The 20,686-nt window shown below is 48.0% G+C and overlaps 2 protein-coding genes across 3 annotated transcripts in view; one reads left to right on the top strand and one right to left on the bottom strand.

Moving 5' to 3' along the window:
• Positions 1–1,401: 1,401 nt before the first annotated feature.
• On the top strand, positions 1,402–16,040 carry mcm3 (minichromosome maintenance complex component 3). 2 transcript variants are annotated; one of them, XM_079753619.1, is made up of 17 exons: positions 1,402–1,559; positions 2,816–2,928; positions 3,756–3,964; positions 4,643–4,773; positions 5,023–5,261; positions 5,614–5,722; positions 6,165–6,318; positions 6,693–6,824; positions 7,050–7,258; positions 7,940–8,114; positions 8,836–8,962; positions 9,482–9,632; positions 10,504–10,644; positions 14,274–14,380; positions 14,800–14,870; positions 15,123–15,234; positions 15,313–16,040. In XM_079753619.1, exons 1-17 carry the CDS (start codon positions 1,485–1,487, stop codon positions 15,509–15,511), a joined length of 2,454 nt encoding a protein of 817 aa, XP_079609745.1. In that variant the 5' UTR covers positions 1,402–1,484; the 3' UTR covers positions 15,512–16,040. The 2 variants fall into 2 exon arrangements, with proteins under 2 accessions (XP_079609745.1, XP_079609746.1); XM_079753620.1 differs by lacking the exons at positions 1,402–1,559; positions 2,816–2,928; positions 3,756–3,964 and adding an exon at positions 4,240–4,260.
• Positions 16,041–20,668: 4,628 nt separating this feature from the next.
• The window catches only part of stmn4 (stathmin-like 4), a gene marked incomplete at its 5' end in the record, with an annotated part of 2,023 nt that continues 2,005 nt past the window's right edge, over positions 20,669–20,686 (bottom strand). Inside the window, one exon of the mRNA XM_079754179.1 lies at positions 20,669–20,686. This exon is cut by the window's right edge and continues 89 nt beyond it.

The raw sequence follows: 20,686 nt of genomic DNA, 5'->3' as shown, positions 1-20,686 counted from the left end.
GTGGAGGAGGAGTGGAGGAGGAGCAGGGTGCGGGGTTAATTAGACGCTATGACCACCGTCCTCCCCTGAATGCAGCCTACGTCAGGTATGCGTCCCGGCGCTGTCACGCTGCTGGCATGCAGACCGGCCTGTGTGACAGAGATCAGGTCCATCACCTTCTCCTCTTACTTAGACCGGCAATACCAAAGCTGGCATCAGTCCCTCATCATGTATGTTTGTAGTGACCAGTTGATGAATGGTCAACTTAAAAGCACAGAAGGTGGTATGGCTCTGAGATAAGTCAGACCCTGTAGGTGTGGCTTCTTTACCATTCCTCCCATACCAGTGTAAGCCTCATGAACCTGCCTATAGAGGTGGTTAATGTAAACATGTCAGTTTACCTTGTATCTGTGTGTGTGTGTGTGTGTGTGTGTGTCTGTGTGTTTGTGTGTGTGTGCGTGCATGTGTGTGCGTGTGTGTGTGTGTGAGTGTGTCTAAGCTAATGTACCTTAACGGCGAAACACATGAACCAGTAGCCCTTAGGATATTCCCACGGCTCTATAACGTACACTGCAGGTATCAGTGTTATTACTGGCAGAAAGAATATAGAAAATGTTTAATTTGTAGGTAGCGAAAATGGGGTTATTATTGTTTCATTACATCACATATAATGGTGTTTTTTATTAAGTGTGTTAATTGAGAGAGAGAGAGAGAGAGAGAGAAATAGATAGAGTGAGAGTATAGCTGACTCATTGAGCCCTTAGATCCCATTCACACCACAATGAATCAATGAATGACGTTGGTTTATTCATTTTTGTAATCTCTAATGGATTATGCATTCACTAAACAACATCTAGAAATGCACTTATGGGACATTTGGAATTGGTCTCTATTCAATCGAATCTAAATACTAAGAGATGGGGCTTTAAATTATGAACTATTTAGTGAGCCAGTTTAGGAGTAAACATTCCAGTGTCGTGGTGACTTTCACCGGCAGGGGTCGCTGTTCGGCCCTTTAGTTACATCGCTGCTCTGGCTTCCGTGGAACAACGACTGGAACAACGACTGAAAACCATCCAAACAAACCCTATTCTAGTTGGTTATTTGTTCATAGAAAAGGGAAAGATAAACAAGCTGTTAGTTAGTAGCGCCTACACCCGTCTTAATAAATGTTATCAAAATAATACTAGAGTTACAGAGAATAAAGAAATATGAACTCCTCCTCTTCCTCTAGTATTTCGCGGGACTTTCTGAAGGGGCGTGTCGTTCCGTAGAGATATCGCCCTCTGATTGGCCGACCGTGCTTCCCCGCCGAACATGCAAAACAAGCGCAGCAGTTCTGTCCAATCGGTTTGCACGTTTCTGTACCACGTGGTATCCCAGTGGCGCGAAAGACCAGTATTGTGTTTCTGAAGACAGGCGGTGCGGTCATCCTCATCTCCTGAACATTACTGAATATCCTCCACCTTTAGGACTGAATAACAACCTTAAGGACCGTTATTAACATGGATAACGAGGTTATTAACGAGGCGGAGATGCGGGAGGCGCAGAGGGAGTATCTGGACTTCCTGGACGACGATGTAAGTCTTTATATTATTTAACTGAAGCAGTCTATGTTGGTCGGACACCATGCGGCCCATTAGAGACCCCTTTAGGGTTTGATTAGTTAGTGCTATTCAACCGACCACTAACCATATCTGTTACTGAGTCATATGAATAATATGTTCGCTGTTTTGTTGTAGTTTATAACTATTTGGGAACGTGCTGCGCTCCCGCACCGGGATCAAAGTGTGACGTCACGGGGTTAACGCTTTACCACTTTATCACTAAATATGACGTCACACAACTAGTGCACACAAAAAACTTCAGACCCCACACCCCTATCGAGAGGTCATTACGATGTCTGTGTGTGTATGTGGGGGGGGGGGGGGGGGGGGGGTGTCTTCATCCCCCGGACAATGCATCCCCCCTTGCAGCTTCAGTTTCCTCAAGGACCTTCTCTCCTCCTGTCCATCAGGCCGCGAGAGGCAAGTGATTGACAGGTCAAATCAGACTCTTTTTCTAAAGTCGTACTGCCGCACACTAGTATTTGCGCTCCTGAGCGTGATGGGAGTCCGGGTCAAACCTAATAGTGCGTTCGACTCCAGGTCAGCTAGTCGGTCGATCTCAGAGCGATGCCTATGAACCAGGCCCCCCGGAGGGGTCTGCTGATGGTCCCCCTAGGACCCCGAGGGGCTGTGCGGGTGTAGAGTCCGGGGGTCGCTCCCTGGAGGAACGCCTGTGGTCAGGAAGATGTTTCACACGTTTTCTCCCTGGAAGAACCCCTAGTCGATGTTGTGGGCCGGGTGTCCCCAGTGTGATCTGGGTGTTGGGGTTCATGTCCTGGAGCTCCTCACTGGGGGGGCGGGCTACAATGCTGCAGGAGAGGCAGCATTGTAGCCCCCCAGAGGACAGACCTGGGGTCTCATGGTGGTGATGGATCTACCCCTCCACCTAGCCCTCCAGCTAGCTCCAGCTAGCTCCACCTAGCTCCACCTAGCCCTCCACCTAGCCCTCCACCTAGCTCCACCTAGCTCCTCACCTAGCTCTCCACCTAGCCCTCCACCTAGCTCCACCTAGCTCCTCACCTAGCCCTCCACCTAGCTCTACCTACCCCTCCACCTAGCTCCTCACCTAGCTCCTCACCTAGCTCCTCCACCTAGCTCCTCACCTAGCTCCTCACCTAGCTCCACCTAGCCCTCCACCTAGCTCCTCCACCTAGCTCCCCCTAGCCCCCCCGGTGGTCCCAGAGACCTCCACCCCCCCCGTTGACGGTGTCGTGTGTTTCTGTTCACAGCAGGACCAGGGCGTGTACCAAACCAAGGTCCGGGACATGATCGGCGACAACAAGTCCCGCCTCCTGGTCAATATCAACGACCTGCGGCGACGCAACGAGGCTCGCGCCGCAAAGTACGTCCTCCGAGTCATGTGACGCCACGGTGGTCATGTGACGCCACGGCGGTCATGTGATGCCGCGGCGGTTCAGTCAACGTCGAACTCGGCTTTATGGTCAATGCCTGAATATGTGCAAGACAAACAGAGAAATCTAAATTGTGTTTGTCTCTGAACCACGCTGCAATAAGTACAAAAGAATAGAATTAGGTAAAACAAATAAAATAAGTAATATGTACAATAAATAAATTCTAAGTAGTGCAATATAGCGGGAATATTCCCGTGCTTAAACGTCCGGGAGCAGGGCAGTACTGCTGTCTCTGGTTCTAAATGAATTCCCTGCTAACGATGACATTAATGAACCCCCGTCCCAGAGTGACATCACTGATGGGGGGGGGGGGGGGCAACGTAAGGGGAAATGTTGATCCCAGAGGGGACATCGGAGGGTAGGTTATGTAGACGTTCCTTAAAGGTGACATATTATACCGCACGGTGCGATTAGCCGTTACAAGCTGAAAATCTGCCTCTTCTGACATCACAAGTGGGCGTGTCCACCTAGACGTGTGCTGGATAGGTCAGTCTGCCAGCCTACCCGGTGGACTGTAGCAGACGTTGCTCATCTATCCGTCACACGTCTAGGTGGACACGCCCACCTGTGATGTCAGAAGCTGCACATGTTCAAAACGGCTTGTAACAACTCACCACAGTCACGCCTGGCGGTATAATATGCCCCCTTTAATGTCGTCTTAAACAAGTTCCTCGGGTTGAGTTCTGCCAAACGACCCGAGCGTCATTCACGCCGATCGGCCAATGGGACGCTGACGCCCGCCCCATGTGACCGGCAGGTTGATGAGCAACGCCTTCGAGGAGCTGTTGTCGTTCCAGCGGGCGCTGAAAGACATGGTGGCCTCGGTGGACGCCACCTACGCCAAGCAGCACGAGGAGTTCTTCATCGGGCTGGAGGGAAGCTTCGGCGCCAAGCACGTCACCCCACGCTCCCTGACCGCACGCCTGCTGGGAGGCATGGTGTGTGTGGAGGGCATCGTCACCAAGTGTGAGTCTGGGTCACTGTGTGTGTGTGTGTGTGTGTGTGGAGGGCATCGTCACCAAGTGTGAGTGTGAGTGTGTGTGTGTGTGTGTGTGTGTGTGTGTGTGTGTGTGTGTGTGTGTGTGTGTGTGTGTGTGTGTGTGTGTGTGTGTGTGTGTGTGTGTGTGTGTGGAGGGCATCGTCACCAAGTGTGAGTCTGGGTCACTGTGTTTGTGTGTGTGTGTGTGTAGAGGGCATCGCCACCAAGTGTGAGTCTGGGTCACTGTGTGTGTGTGTGTGTGTGGAGGGCATCGTCACCAAGTGTGAGTCTGGGTCACTGTGTGTGTGTGTGTGTGTGAGTCTGTGTGTGGAGTCTCTTCCATCTCCCGTGTCTGGGTAATGTAGTCTTTAACACCCTGGAGATCTAAGGAGTGGAGCCTCCTCTACAGGAACCCGGGACTACATTACCCAGGACACAGTCGTTCGGTCTAGTCGAGAGTAGGAGATCTGGGTGGTGTAGCTCTGACAGACAGACAGACAGACGTTTGTGTCTCATCCGGTAATGAAGGACATAAAAGGTGGAGTGTTCTCCATCACCGGTGAGGTCTGTGTGTCAGTGAGTCATGCGGTGGTGTCTGTCTGTCTCTGAGTCATGACGGGGTGTCTGTCTGTCTCCGAGTCATGACGGGGTGTCTGTGGTTCCAGGTTCTCTGGTCCGGCCCAAGGTGGTGCGTAGCGTCCATTACTGCCCCGCCACCAAGAAGACGTCTGAGAGGAAGTACACAGACATGACCTCTCTGGAGGCCTTCCCCTCCTCCGCCATCTACCCCACCAAGGTAACCTGCTAACTACAGCTAACTACCCCACCAAGGTAACCAGCTAACTAGAGCCATCTACCCTACCTAGTTAACCTAAACTATCATTGAGTACTCTGGTCACCAACGACCTTAACCACCTCCCAACTAGCTGTAGACCCAGGTTAGCCCACCGCCCCTCTGACGCGGCTCCTCTAGTCAGGAGCCAATCAGGGCGCCGCGCCCCCCCCCCCCCCCCCCCTCCATGTGACCCTGCGCCCCGCCCCCCAGGACGAGGAGAACAACCCCCTGGAGACGGAGTTCGGCTTGTCGGTGTACAAGGACCACCAGACGGTGACGGTGCAGGAGATGCCGGAGAAGGCCCCGGCCGGCCAGCTGCCCCGCAGCCTGGACGTCATCCTGGACAACGACCTGGTGGACGTTGCCAAGCCCGGCGACCGCGTGCAGGTCATAGGCACCTACCGCTGCCTGCCCGGCAAGACCGCGGGCTTCACCTCCGGCACCTTCAGGTGGGTGGGCGGGGGGGCACTCTGGCACCTTCAGGTGGGTGGGTGGGCTTCACCTCCGGCACCTTCAGGTGGGTGGGGGGGCTTCACCTCAGGGACCTTCAGGTGGGTGGGGGGAGGGCACTCTGGCACCTTCAGGTGGGTGGGCGGGCTTCACCACAGGCACCTTCATGTGGGTGGGCGGGGGGCGTTAACTCAGGGACCTTCAGGTGGGGAGGGAGACACACGGGCAATGTGGCTATGAGGAGGAGGTGTAGGAGGAGCAGTGTGGTTATGAGGAGGAGGTGTAGGAGGAGCAGTGTGGCTATGAGAAGGAGGTGATGGTGTACTAACCCCCCCCCCCCCCCCCGCCCAGGACCATCATGATGGGGTGCCAGGTGAAGCAGGTGAGTAAGGAAGTCTCCCCCGTCTTCTCCGCCCCCGACGTTGCCAAGATCCGTCGCTTCAGCCAGACCAACTCCAAGGTGGGTCGCCGTGACAACCGTCGCCATGACGACCGTCTCCAGGTGCCCTCAGGGGACCGGAGACATCTTCCTCCTGTGACTATAAAGATATAAACCACATGACGTCTAGAGTCTATGGTACTATATCCTGTAGTCACAGTGCAGTATATATTATTAGTTAGTTTAATGTGTGGGTTATGTTTATATAATACCGTCCGTACATTTCTGTATGCAGACGTTATTTATTTACAAGCATTTCTTTATTCATATGCAGCTTTATTTCCAATTTATTTTTATTGCCTTTGCATACTTAGTGTTTATTTTCACATCGTATCATTTATGATTCCATTTATTCTGTTTCTTCTATTATTGGAGCGCAGCAGTTGTAAAAGCGATCACTAATGACGTCAGAATGTGTTCCGTGCTCCCAGCGTGAGGTCATATTTCCCATGGTGCCTTGCAGGACATGTTCGACCAGCTGTCGCGCTCGCTGGCGCCCAGCATCCACGGCCACGCCTACATCAAGAAGGCCATCCTCTGCATGCTGCTAGGCGGCGTGGAGAAGGTCCTGGACAACGGCTCGCGCATCCGCGGGGACATCAACGTCCTGCTCATCGGTACGGCAATGCTGGCTGGGGGCGTGATGGGTTGTGTGATGTTTTAATGTGTTGACGTGTGTTGTGTTGTGTTAAGGTGTTGTGTTGTGTTAATGTGTTGTGGGTTGTTGTGTTGCGTTGTCAACAGCCGACCCCTCAGAGGCTTAGTCCCAGCTGCTGCGCTACGTGTTGTGTTAACGTGTTGTGTTACCGTGTTGTGTTAATGTGTTGTTTTGTGTTAATGTGTTGTGTTACCGTGTTGTGTTAACGTGTTGTGTTGTCTCCAGGGGACCCCTCGGTGGCTAAGTCCCAGCTTCTGCGCTACGTGTTGTGTTAACGCGTTGTGTTACCGTGTTGTGTTAACGTGTTGTGTTACCGTGTTGTGTTGTCTCCAGGGGACCCCTCGGTGGCTAAGTCCCAGCTCCTGCGCTACGTTCTGGGCACGGCCCCCCGAGCCATCCCCACCACGGGGAGGGGCTCCTCGGGGGTGGGGCTGACTGCCGCCGTCACCACCGACCAGGAGACCGGTAAGGACACAATACACACATTACTACACACTATACACTACAACACAAAACACTAACACACCACCGACCAGGAGACCGGTACACACTACACACTACTACACACACTATAACACCCAACACAACAAACACTAACACACCACCGGTAGCTACACACACTACAAAACAAAACAATGCAACACACTACACACACACTAACGTTCCCCCCCCCCCCCCCCCCCCCCCCAGGCGAGCGGCGTCTGGAGGCGGGCGCCATGGTGCTGGCGGACCGCGGCGTGGTCTGCATCGACGAGTTCGACAAGATGTCGGACATGGACCGCACGGCCATCCACGAGGTGATGGAGCAGGGCCGCGTCACCATCGCCAAGGCCGGCATCCACGCCCGCCTCAACGCACGCTGCTCCGTGCTGGCCGCCGCCAACCCCGTCTACGGCCGGGTGAGAGGGGGAGGGCGGGGACGACGTTTTTAGTCTCTCTCACTCTCAATGTCTCACTCCTGCAATGTGTCACTCACACACCCACACGCCCTCAAATGTTCACTATTTAACTCTCACTCCGACACTCACTCTCTCGCTCTGACACTCTCTCTCTGACTCTGACACGTTCTCACTCTCACCCTGACACTCTTGACATGTTCTCACTATATCACTTTCACTCGGACACTCTCACTCTGACACACTCATTTCGATACTTTCTCACTCTCTCACTGACACTCACTCTGACAGGTCCTCACTCTGATGCTCTCTCACTCTGATACTCTCTCACTCTGACACTCTCACTCTGATACTCTCTCTCTCTCACCCTGATACTCTCACTCTGACACTCATTCCGACACTCACTCTCACTGACACTCACTCTGACAGGTTCTTGCTCTGATGCTCTCTCACTCTGATACTCTCTCACTCTGACACTCTCTCACTCTCTCTCTGATACTCTCACTCTGATACTCTCTCACTCTGATACTCTCTCACTCAGATACTCTCTCACTCTAACACTCTCTCACTCTGACACGCTCACTCTCTCCCTCTCACTGACACTCTCATGCTCTGACACCCTCTCAGACTCACAGCCTCTCACACTCTCTGCCTCTGAGGCTAACTGTCGCTCTCCCCTCCCAGTACGACCAGTACAAGACCCCCATGGAGAACATTGGGCTGCAGGACTCCCTGCTGTCCCGCTTCGACCTGCTCTTCATCATGCTGGACGTCATGGACCCCGAGCACGACCGCCAGATCTCTGACCACGTGCTGCGCATGCACCGCTACCGCGACGCCCGCCAGCAGGAGGGCTCAGGTACCAGCCCACGCTAGGCTACAGGCTACATGCTAGGCTACATGCTAGGCTACATGCTAGGATACATGCTATCCCAAGAAGTGCACCTCTACCGCGACTCGCGCCACCAGGGGGGCTCAGGTACCAGGTGCACGCTAGGCTAAAGGCTACATGCCAAAATTAGAGGTGTAATGCTACCGGCACCCGGGGTTGTGGTGCAGGGCTACATGCTATATGCTAGGCTACACGCTATTTTAAGACGTGCACGCGCGCCAGCAGTAGGGCTCTGGTAACCATGCTACATGTTAGGAGGGCTAAGGTAACCATGCTACATGCTAGGAGGGCTCTGGTAACCATGCTACATGCTAGGAGGGCTAAGGTAACCATGCTACATGCTAGGAGGGCTAAGGTAACCATGCTACATGCTAGGAGGGCTAAGGTAACCATGCTAAATGCTAGGAGGGCTCTGGTAACCATGCTACATGCTAGGGGGGCTCTGGTAACCATGCTACATGCTAGGAGGGCTAAGGTAACCATGCTACATGCTAGGGGGGCTAAGGTAACCAAGCTACATGCTAGGGGGGCTCTGGTAACCATGCTACCTGCTATGGGGGCTCTGGTAGCCACGCAATGTGCTAGGCTATATGCTAGGCTACCGGGCCCCACTGGCAGGTTCTGCTCCATGCTAGGCTAAAGCCATCTGGTGCTAAAGTGCAGTGTGTGTGTGTGTGTGTGTGTGTAGCGCTGGCGCTGGGCGGCGCGGTGGACGTGCTAGCGACGGAGGACCCCGACGCGGTGGAGGAGGAGCAGGAGGACCTCCAGATCTACGAGAAACACAACCAGCTGCTGCACGGCAGCAGGAGGCGCAGGTAGGAGGAGCCAGGAGGAGCAGGACCGGTTCAGACCGGACCGCTATCACACACTCACTCACACACACACACATTCACACTCACTCTCTCACTGTCTCATACACCCAGCTCTCACTGTCACACTCACTCTCACTCTTTTACTCACTCACTCACTCTTTTACTCACTCTCTCACTCTTTTACTCACTCTCTCACTCTTTTACTCACTCACTCTCACTCTTTTACTCACTCACTCTCACTCTTTTACTCACTCACTCTCACTCTCACACAAACTCACCCACACATTCTCACACTCACTCACTCGATCACTCACTCACTCACTCTCACTCTCACACACTCACACATTCTCACACACACACTCTCTCTTTCTCTCTCTCTCACTCTCTCTCTCACATACACACTCTCTCACTCACTCACTCACTCACTCACTCACTCACTCACTCTCTCACACACACACTCTCTCACTCACTCATTGCGCTTCCATTAAATGTGTGTGTGTGTGTGTGTGTGTCTCCCTCCAGGGACAAGGTGATCAGTAAGGAGTTCATGAGGAAGTACATCCACTTCGCTAAGGCCGTGACCCCTGTGCTCACGCAGCAGGCGGCCAATCACATCGCAGAGGAGTACTCCCGCCTCCGCAGCCAGGAGCAGATGGCTGCCGACATCGCCAGGGTAACCAACGCTCATGCTCTCATAGAGACACGCTCGTGAATACATGAACACGACACACTATGAATAGCCACCCACATGAATACGTGAGCACAACCCTATGAAGAGCCACGCACATGAATACATGAACACAACACAAAACTATGAAGAGCCGCACACATGAATACATGAACACAACACAACACTATGAAGAACCACCAACATGAATACATGAACACAACACAACACTATGAAGAGCCGTGTACATGAACACAACACAACACTATGAAGAGCCACACACATGAATACATGAACACAACACAACACTATGAAGAACCACCAACATGAATACATGAACACAACACAACACTATGAAGAGCCGTGTACATGAACACAACACAACACTATGAAGAGCCACAGAAATATATACATGAACACAACACAACACTATGAAGAACCACCAACACGAATACATGAGCAAAACACTGAAGAACCACCAACATGAATACATGAACACAAAACTGAAGAACCACGCACATGAATACATCAATGCAACACAACACAATGAAGAGCCACACACATGAATACATGAACACAAAACTGAAGAACCACGCACATGAATACATCAACGCAACACAACACTATGAAGAGTTACCCACATGAATACATGAACACAACACTGAAGAACTACCCACATGAATGCATGAACACAACACTACCAAAAGGCACGCAAATGAATACATGAACACAACACAACACAACACACTATGAAAAGGCAACCACATGAGTACATGAAAATGCAGCACTGCACACAAAACATCAACAAACGCACCAACGCTCCTTTTGGCCGAGGCTGGTTTTCACCCTAGCAACCCCCCCCCCCCCCCCCCCCCAGACGTCCCCGGTGACGGCCCGGACCCTGGAGACGCTGATCCGCCTGGCCACCGCCCACGCCAAGGCCCGCATGAGCAAGGCCGTGGAGCTGGAGGACTCGGAGGTGGCTGTGGAGCTCGTCCAGTTCGCCTACTTCAAGAAGGTCTGTAGTCCGACGCCCTGCTGGGCACATAGGACGGGCTTTTACTGTGAAAGGACCTGCTGGGCACATAGGACGGGCTTTTACTGTGAAAGGACGTGGTGGGCTCATAGGACGGCCTTTACTGTGAATGGACCTGGTGGGCTCATAGGATGGGCTTTTACTGTGAAAGGACCGGTTCTTTCGTAGTTGGAACCAGGGTCTAGAGCAGGGGTCGGCAACCTGCGGCTCCGGAGCCGCATGCGGCTCTTTAGCCCCTCAGCCGTGGCTCCCTGCAGTTTTCTTAAAAAAAAAAATAAAAAAAAAAATATATATATTATATATATATTTTTATATATATCGTCAACTAAACGAGAGGTCGCAATGGATGCGCAATAGCGCTACCGTGAGGGGGGGAGTGAATGACAAAGCTTCGTTGATTTGCAGGTGGCTAATCCCAGTAGGAGTTAAATCTTTAACTGGCATCTGGCATCAGGAAGTAGCCTAGATGCTGCCATTGGCAGGAGGCGGGACATGCCAGTGAGCCGCCAATCAGCAGCATCCACCGTTGACAGCCAATTGCACGAACGAATACTGAGCGAGAAGGGTTTACAGCATTAAAGTTCGTAGTCAAAAAGTTATTTAGCTGTGTTGAATATTAAAGTTTCAGTACGTTATATTTTGATAATAAAGGTCCTTACAGTTTTTTCATTACTTGACTATTGTATCGCTATGCTATGCTATGCTATCTATTCCTTGTTTACATTGCTGGCCATGACCGATCACGTAGAACGTCAACGGTTGACGCTGCTGACTGGCTACTGTAGTCTACTGTAGGCTACTGTAGGCTATCCCTGATGCCACATGACAGCTAAAGATTTAACCATGTAACTCCCTCTCTGACTAATATTGAGTAAACTTACCATGGATAAATCCAAGAAAAGAAAAGTGGCAGAGGAAAATCGAGATTTTAATTCAGCGTGGACAGATTCATTTGCTTTCAGTACTACTGATGCAGGCTTACCTATATGCTTGATATGTGGCGAGAAATTAGCCAATAACAAAAAATGTAATGTTGAAAGACATTTCCAGAACAAACACTCCGCATTTGCTGAAAAGTACCAAGCAGGAGATGAAAGGAAAAGAGCGATTTCGGAACTGCTGCGGAAATGTGAGCAGAGTAAAATTACTTTTAAGAAATGGATCAAGTCTCCAAATTCAACAACTGCTGCTAGTTTTGCGGCAGCTCAGGAGATCGTCAGGTGCGGAAAGCCATTCACAGATGGAGAATACTTGAAAGAGACATTCATTAAAATATCAGAACATCTATTCTCGGACTTTAAAAACAAAACTGAAATTGTTCAGAAAATTAAAGATATGCCTCTCTCTGCAAAAACCGTAAAGGACAGGACCATTAAGATGTCAGAAAACATCACCAGTCAACAAATTAATGACATAAATTCAGCTCCAGCATTCTCCATCGCCTGTGATGAGTCCAGTGATGTGAACGACATTGAACAACTAGCGCTGTTATGCAAATACGTGAACTCTGACGGGCCGCAGGAAGAAATTATTGAGTTGATACCGCTCAAAGGCCAAACACGGGGGGAGGACATTTGTGAGGCTGTGGTGAATTGTTTAAAAGCCAAAGGAATAAATACCACCAACATGGTGTCAGTGGCTACTGATGGGGCACCTAGTATGAGAGGAACACAGAAGGGGTTTATTACTTTACTTCAGAAGTCGCTGGGTCGAGAGCTGCTGACGTTTCACTGCATCCTGCACCAAGAAGCACTGTGCGCTCAAACATTTCCCCCCGAATGCAAAGAGGTGATGGACCTTGTCATTCAGATAATCAACAAAATAATGGCAAAAGGGTTAAACCACCGACAGTTCTGTTCATTGTTAGATGAAGTCGACAGCGCATATTCGGATCTCCTGCTGCATAACAAAGTCCGGTGGCTGTCCAGGGGAGAAGTGCTTAAACGGTTTGCGGCTTGTCTGGAACAAGTGAAAACTTTCCTGGAAAGTAAGGGCCTCACCTATCCAGAACTGGAACACCCAGATTGGCTGGAAAAGCTGCACTTCATGGTGGATATGACAGGTCACCTTAACATGCTGAACAGAAGTCTCCAGGGAAAAGGAAGCACTGCCCTTCAGCTGCTGGAGTATGTTTTGGCGTTCGAGCGCAAGATGACAGTGTTTGCCAGAGATGTGGAGAAAGGTACGTTCTCTCACTTCCCCTCCCTGAGAGAGTTCAAAACGTCACACAACATCAATTGTGAGTACTTGCAGCACACGATCATTGCAATGCAAACTGCATTTGGACAAAGATTCAGTGAGTTCAGAAAGGAAAAAAGCACATTATCCTTCCCCGTCACACCCCTGGACATCGACCCGTCCATGCTGAACATGTCAGCATTCACTTTCGTGAGTCAACCCGATCTTGAAATTGAACTGGCTGACATAGCTGACAAAGAGGTATGGGTGTCCAAGTTCAAAAGTCTGACAGCTGATCTCGAAGACGTCGCCCGTCGGAAGGCTATTCTCGCTCGAGAACACAAATGGAGCGAAATAGAAAACCTTCCCAAACCCGACAAACTTGTGTTTGAGACATGGAATGCAATTCCCGAAACTTATCACAACATCAAGAAGTATGCCTTTGGAGTCCTGTCCATCTTTGGATCCACATACTTATGCAAGCAAATATTTTCTAACATGAACTATGTCAAATCAAAATATCGCTCACGCCTCACAGATGTCAGCCTGCAATCCTGCGTTAAGATGAAGGTCACGTCCTACAGCCCCGACATAGAAAAGCTTAGCAGTGATGTTCAGAAACAGAAATCACATTAAACAGGTGAGGACACTACAATTTAATAGGCTATTATTTTGAACCAAAAAATATATATTTTAGAAACTGAGCTGGTGTGTTATTTTGATTTTTGTTCAGATTCGATGGTTTATTGCTGTGGCCGAGGAAAAATCAAGAGGATGACAACAAACCTATGTTTACCTGTTTAGGTGTTCTTTATGTTTAGACTTATTATAGCCTACTCGTTCTATATGTTTGATTTATTTCAAAGTTATTTCTCCTCTTCATAAGAGTTTGAGGTTTTCCTGTTAGAACAGCAATCAAATGTTCTTCAACAGCTTTCTCTTTGTTGTTTTATAATTTCATGAATGCAACGAACTATGTTCTTTATGTTTAGACTTATTATACTCGTTCTATATGTTTGATTTATTTCAAAGTTATTTCTCCTCTTCATAAGAGTTTGAGGTTTTCCTGTTAGAACAGCAATAAAATGTTCTTCAACAGCTTTCTCTTTGTTGTTTTATAATTTCATGAATGCAACGAACTATGTTTTTTTTTACAGAGTGTCACAGGGAGGGGGTGAATTAAAAAGTTTGCGGCTCCAAACATTTTTTTTTTGCGGGAGATGGGCCAAAATGGCTCTTTTGATACAAAAGGTTGCCGACCCCTGGTCTAGAGCAAAGGGACTATTCAGTGTTTGAGCACTTTTAAAAGAAGGGCTTTTATTTTGAAAAGTTGTTTCTGTGGTTGTAGCAGTTTGGGTTGAGGAGAGGCTTGCATGTGCAAAGATTCGTAGAGACGCCTGTTCAGACTTTTATTTTGAAATGCGTTTGAACAGGTGTTGGAGAAGGAGCGTAAACGGTCGAGGAAGGACGATGACTCCGCCTCCGACGAGGAAGAGGAAGTGAGGAGCTCCCAGGCCACGCCCCATTCAGCGAGGAAGAGGTACGGCCCTTGAGACCATCAGACCGTTGTAATGTGTGTGGTTCTGTATGTGTGGTTCTCTGTGTGTGTTGTGTGACTGGTTGCTGACTGGCTGCTGTTCCCTGTGGTGTGTGACTGGTGGCTGACCGGCTGCTGTTCCCTGTGTTGTGTGAGTGGTGGCTGACCGGCTGCTGTTCCCTGTGTTGTGTGAGTGGTGGCTGACCGGCTGCTGTTCCCTGTGCTGTGTGAGTGGTGGTTGACCGGCTGCTGTTCCCTGTGCTGTGTGAGTGGTGGCTGACCGGCTGCTGTTCCCTGTGTTGTGTGAGTGGTGGCTGACCGGCTGCTGTTCCCTGTGCTGTGTGAGTGGTGGCTGACCGGCTGCTGTTCCCTGTGCTGTGTGAGTGGTGGTTGACCAGCTGCTGTTCCCTGTGCGTCCTTAGGGGGCGCCGCGGGTCCCAGGGCAGCGAGCCCTACAGCCCCTTCGACTTCAGCGCCGAGCACGTCCCAGACAGTAAGAACACTCGCTTTAGATTACATCTAGGCGGGTTATTCTAGATTCTAATCTTGACTAGTCAGATTAGAATTAGATTATAATCCACTTTACATGGTCTAATCTAGTCTGATCCAGATTATAATCCAATAAACATAGTCTAATAAGTATTTTATTCTAGATTAGAATCGACTATTACATGTTCTAATGGAGTCTGTTATTCTTGATTGTGACCTGGTTTAATGTTGTGTGTCCCCCCCCCCCCCCCCCCAGTCCAGATTGGAACCCCCAAACCGGCCAAGGCCGCGGAGGTGGAGGAGGAGGCCATGGATGATGAGGTGGTGCCCCCCTCCCAGGAGGGCCAGAGCTCCATCTCCGCAGACCGGTGAGTTACCGCCACTCACACCAACAACATGCTGAAAGGTGTTTGAACCTGAACTGACTGACCTGCCCCCCCCCCCAGGCTGAAGGCCTTCAAGGCGCGGCTGTTCTCGGTGTTCCAGGAGAGCCACGCCCAGTCGGTGGGGATGGTCTCTCTGCTGCAGGGCGTCAACAAGGAGCAAGCGGCGGCGTTCTCCGACGCAGAGGTCCGCGCCGCGCTCTCACGCATGCAGGACGACAACCAGGTGATGGTGGCCGACGACATCATCTTCCTCATCTGAGGAGGAGGAGGAGCCACTCGCCTTCTTTCAAAATTACTTTGAAGCAAAAACGGACTTGGTTGAGAAATACGTGTCCATAATTTCTAATATGGAGAATCTGGTTTATTTGTTTCTTAAGATGGAAAGCGGGCTTTTAATTTGAAATGAGTCTGAAGAGCTTTTAGAGAGACTGAGAAGGAGGCTTTTATTTTGAAACCTTTTATCCTTGTTATCGTGGAAACGGGAGTGGGGAGGTGGCTTTTGTTACGCCAGGTGACAGACAGGAGGCGGAGTCTTGGCCCCCGTCCAACAGTTGCTCAGAGAACTGTGTGTCATCGTTATCCTTCAGGCCTTCTGATTGGCTGTCTCCTAACGAGGGAACTCTTAATTGGAGTTACACGCCACAAACTGATTGATTTCTGTTGTTGACTGTAGACATCCAAGAATAATCCTGACAATATTTGTGTTATTGGAGAGTTTTGTGTAAATATATGACTTTATATGACTTTGAAGTGAAATGGTTCGTTAGTGTTGTACCCTGAACAGGAGATAAAAACATAACACAACCTCACCGCTCCAGTGTCTATTTCAACCATCATCATCTTCCCCTGTTATACGACGATTCATGACCTCACAATCATCTCCCGGGTGGCCAAAGCCGACGCGTTCTCCGATGGCACTGTCACACCAAAATTGTACCAGGGGCGAAAATTGTACCGCTACGTAATCCGCGTTCGAAAATTCCAAACCTGACAATCGCGTCGAACGATGACGTCTATTATCTAAATTAAATGAACACAAGCTAGCTAGACTACAATACACTTTAAACACTCAGTTTACTAGCTAAATTCAATTAAACAATTAAATACAATACAAATATAAACTACGATACACTTTAAACACTCAGTTTACTAGCTAAATTCAATACAATACAAATATATAGTAAATACAGGTGTTAACTGTATTATGTTATTTCGTCTTGATGAGCGCAAATGTTTTTTGAAACCTGCCTGGCAACGGAAAATCACGTCGAACGATGACGTAATGTTTCGTCGCGGAATACGTAGGCGGTACAATTTTCGCCCCCGATACAAACTAGCAAACAAACTGAGTAAATGGCTTGAATGAAGTATTTTTCTTGCGGGGTGCTACGGAATGGTCTCATTAATAAATATCTATATTTATTATATAACTATCGTTTTCGTCATTGTTTCACGACGATTCAAGACCTCACAATCATCTCCCGGGTGGCAAAAGCCGACGCGTTCTCCGATGGCACTGTCACACCAAAATTGTACCGGGGCAAAAATTGTAACTAATCCGCGTTCGACAATTCCAAACCTGCCTGGCAGGTGTTCGCGTCGAACGATGACGTCTATTATCTAAATTAAATGAACACAAGCTAGCTAGACTACAATACACATTAAACACTCAGTTTAGTAGCTAAATTCAATTAAACAATTAAATACAATACAAATATAAACTACGATACACATTAAACACTCAGTTTACCAGAGATGTGGACTCGAGTCACATGACTTGGACTCGAGTCATGATTTTGATGACTTCAGACTCGACAATATTACGAATGACTTGCGACTCGACTTAGACTTGACTGCTATTGATTTGAGACTTGACTCGGACTTTGCCTCTTTGACTTGTAATGACTCGACATGTCTTGAGTCAAAAACATTTATTGTTTTAGATAGCTAACCTGTTTCCCGCCTAGAGGGCTAGACACCCAAGACGCATTCACTTCCGTGAAGATGGAAAAAAAAAAAAACAGCGAGCGAAGACAAATCTACACTTCAATAATATCAAAACGAAATTTCGATATTGTTTATACTTTATTCAGAATAACAGTTTTAGTTTCATTTCAGCTGCGTTTTGAGTTGGTCCCATTGAAGCCGTTTGGCCAGCCTCTGACACTTAAGACATCGTAACTAAATCATTGTTCAACCATTTACCTTCATTCAAAAAATATAACAAATCTACACACTCGTATCTTCAATAATATCTAAACTGAATTTTGATATAATTTATGCTTTCTTCAGAATCACAGTTAAAGTTTCATATTGGATTCGTTTCAGTTGGTCTCATTGATTTTCGTTGACGCTGGAGGTGAGGACGTACAGCAGTGTTGCCAGATTGGGCGGTTTTCCCACGCTATTGGGCTACTTTTAAAAACATACGATTTCACCGCATGCGCATATCATAACACTTTTGAAGACAGAAACAATGAACATATTATAACTGTGTTGATAAGAAATGACTGCACATTAGAGTGATATGTTGAAATTATGATCAATAGCCTAATAATGACATTATTAAGTAAAAATACATGGTGACTTGTTCAAGACTTGAAAAAGTTTGTGACTTTGACTTGGATTCGACTTGGCTTTGGTGTGACTTTAACTCGGACTCGACTTGGCTTTCCCCGTCTTGACTTGGGACCCCACTCGGACTTGACTGTTAAGACTTGGGACTTACTTGGGACTTGCCAAACCGTGACTTTGTCCCATCTCTGCAGTTTACTAGCTAAATTCAATTAAACAATTAAATACAATACAAATATAAACTACGATACACTTTAAACACTCAGTTTACTAGCTAAATTCAATACAATACAAATATATAGTAAATACAAGTGTTATCTGTATTATGTTATTTCGTCTTGATGAGCGCAAATGTTTTTTGAAACCTGCCTGGCAACGGAAAATCGCGTCGAACGATGACGTAACGTTTCGTCGCGGAATACGTAGGCGGTACAATTTTCGCCCCCGGTACAAACTAGTAAACTAACTAGAGTAAATGGCTTGAATTAAGTATTTTTCTTGTGGGGTGCTACGGAATGGTCTCATTAATAAATATCTATATTTATAATGTATTTATCGTTTTCGTCATTGTTTCAACTTCAGATCAATGTTTTTAACGATTTAACTTTGCTGTAGCCGGCTGGATGGCTTCAGGTCAGTGGAAGCCGCTCGCGTTCCGCCACCAAGATGTATCTTGACGCCTTTTGTTTACACTCTAAAATGCCGTATAGAACCAGTCACTCTTCACGAGACGATGCGGTTTTATTCCAAGTTCTCTCCCTGCACCTCAGACCTCATTGGTCTGATCGTCTTATCCTCCTGAAGAACATGTGACGTTAACGGTGTTGTCCATCAACGCGTTCATTAGCTGAGCGGTGAACTGAACGACCCCGTTGGGTTCTACTGAACGTGAGCGTCGAACACGAACCAGTTAATTTTAATCTGTGTGAACTGAACCTTGGGCGAGCTAACGCTGAATGTAACCATATTTATTCAACTGAATTTAAATTCAGTGTTGGGAAAGTTCACTTTCTTCGTGAACTAGTTCAAAGTTCAGTTCACAAATTTTAAAATGAACTAGTTCAGTTAAACGTTCATAATTCCAAAATTTTGAACTAAGTTCACAGTTCCAAAAAATGAACTAGTTCATAGTTCTTTTTTTCAATATGTTGCTGTGAGCTTTTCGTTTTTTCCGGTATTTTGAACATTGAGCCCCCTTTGTGGTTTGTCTAGGATGATATAGAGTGGTTGAATCAAGTATCGTAGCGAAATACAGTTTCTATCGTGTTTTATTGCACATTTAGCGCATTTTGTAAATCCCATTGATTTCTGTTGGAAGACTCATTGCTCGTTGGCGGAAACGGAAAGGGGGGGGGGGTGTTCACGTTTGATTGTAGTCTTTTCGCTCGGTTCTAGCCCTACTGATGAGACGGAGAACCGAGCGAAAAGACTACAACCAAACGTGAACAGCCCCCCTTTCCGTTTCCGGCCAACAAGCAATGATTCTAGGAGGTATTCTAATCCGCTGAGCTATGAGCCAGAGAGCTAACGTTATGGATTGTACATATTTATAATTCGAAATTCGTCTGAGCCTTTATACCACAAATACTCTAGGGTCTATAGCATATAACCGCTTTGTCTGATTACAGTTTAATTCATTTTCCACAATTTAACAGCTCTCGTTTTGAAGAATAATCACCGCGCCATTCGTTTCAATGGGAATTGCGCTGGTCTATACTTTCAAAATAAATTGTACATATTTATAATTTGAAATTCGTCCCAGCCTTTATAGATACTATAGGGTCTGTAGCATATAACCAACTTTTCTGATTACAGTTTAATGTAACAGTAAGCTGGCAACACCTCAACAGCAAATGAACCGCACGGAGATTACCATGGCAACCGGTCAAACAACACGGCGATCTGCTCGCGCGTCCGCCGTGTTGATAAACAAATAACCCCCCCATTGAACGAAGTTAAACCGAGTGAGCCTGCCGTTCACTGACACCAGAATGAACGAGTTCACAGTAACGTTCATCAGGCAGTAATACAGTACGTTCAGTTCACGTTCGCCCAAAATATGAACGAGTTCATGAACTTTCGTTCAGTCAACGCGTTCAGGCACAACACTGGTTAAATTGTTATAATTAAGACCTTAGTAGATGATTGAGCATCAAAGTGCACCATGTTTGATTGATTTTGTTTGACCATTTTGATATAAAATATGAACAGCACTCTCATCATACATTAAAATGCATAAATAGTCAGAGAAGACACAAAGCCCTAAGGCTTATTTCCCTTGTGGTCCCTGTGTGGCAGGTTAACGCAGATTAATGTCAGAAATGAGGACGAGCAGAGAAAAAGTGTAAATAGACGTTTATTTTGACAAACACCCTGCAGTTTAAACGCATCAGAGCTCCCCCCTGATTGGCTGATTCTCCAGGCTCTGACCTGTGCTTCGATTCCACCAGAGAACGCCACAAAACTACCATGCAGACGATGAACCTTTACAAAATAGGAACTGGATGTAATGTGTTGATGTTTGTGCGAGAGTGTCAGACTGTGTTAGCCTGTGTTAATGTGTGTAAGTGTGTATGTTTTGTTTACCTAACCCCCACCCGTCCCAATGTAGAAATCAGACTTCTTAACTGGCTGCTTCAGAGCAGAACACTTTAAACATCAATCACAGACACACCCCTCTTAGGACACGCCTCCATCACAGAAACGCCTCTCTTAGGACACGCCTCCATCACAGACACACCCTTCTTAGGACACGCCTCCATCACAGAAACGCCTCTCTTAGGACACGCCTCCATCACAGACACGCCCCTCTTAAGACACGCCTCCAAAACAATAACTACTCCTTGAGGACACGCCCCTT

The sequence above is a fragment of the Pollachius pollachius genome (assembly GCF_949987615.1).
Source record: "Pollachius pollachius genome assembly, chromosome: 16".
NCBI lineage: Eukaryota > Metazoa > Chordata > Actinopteri > Gadiformes > Gadidae > Pollachius > Pollachius pollachius.
The sequence above is the reverse complement of the archived record's forward strand: the minus strand, read 5'-3'. Positions and strand labels throughout refer to the sequence as shown.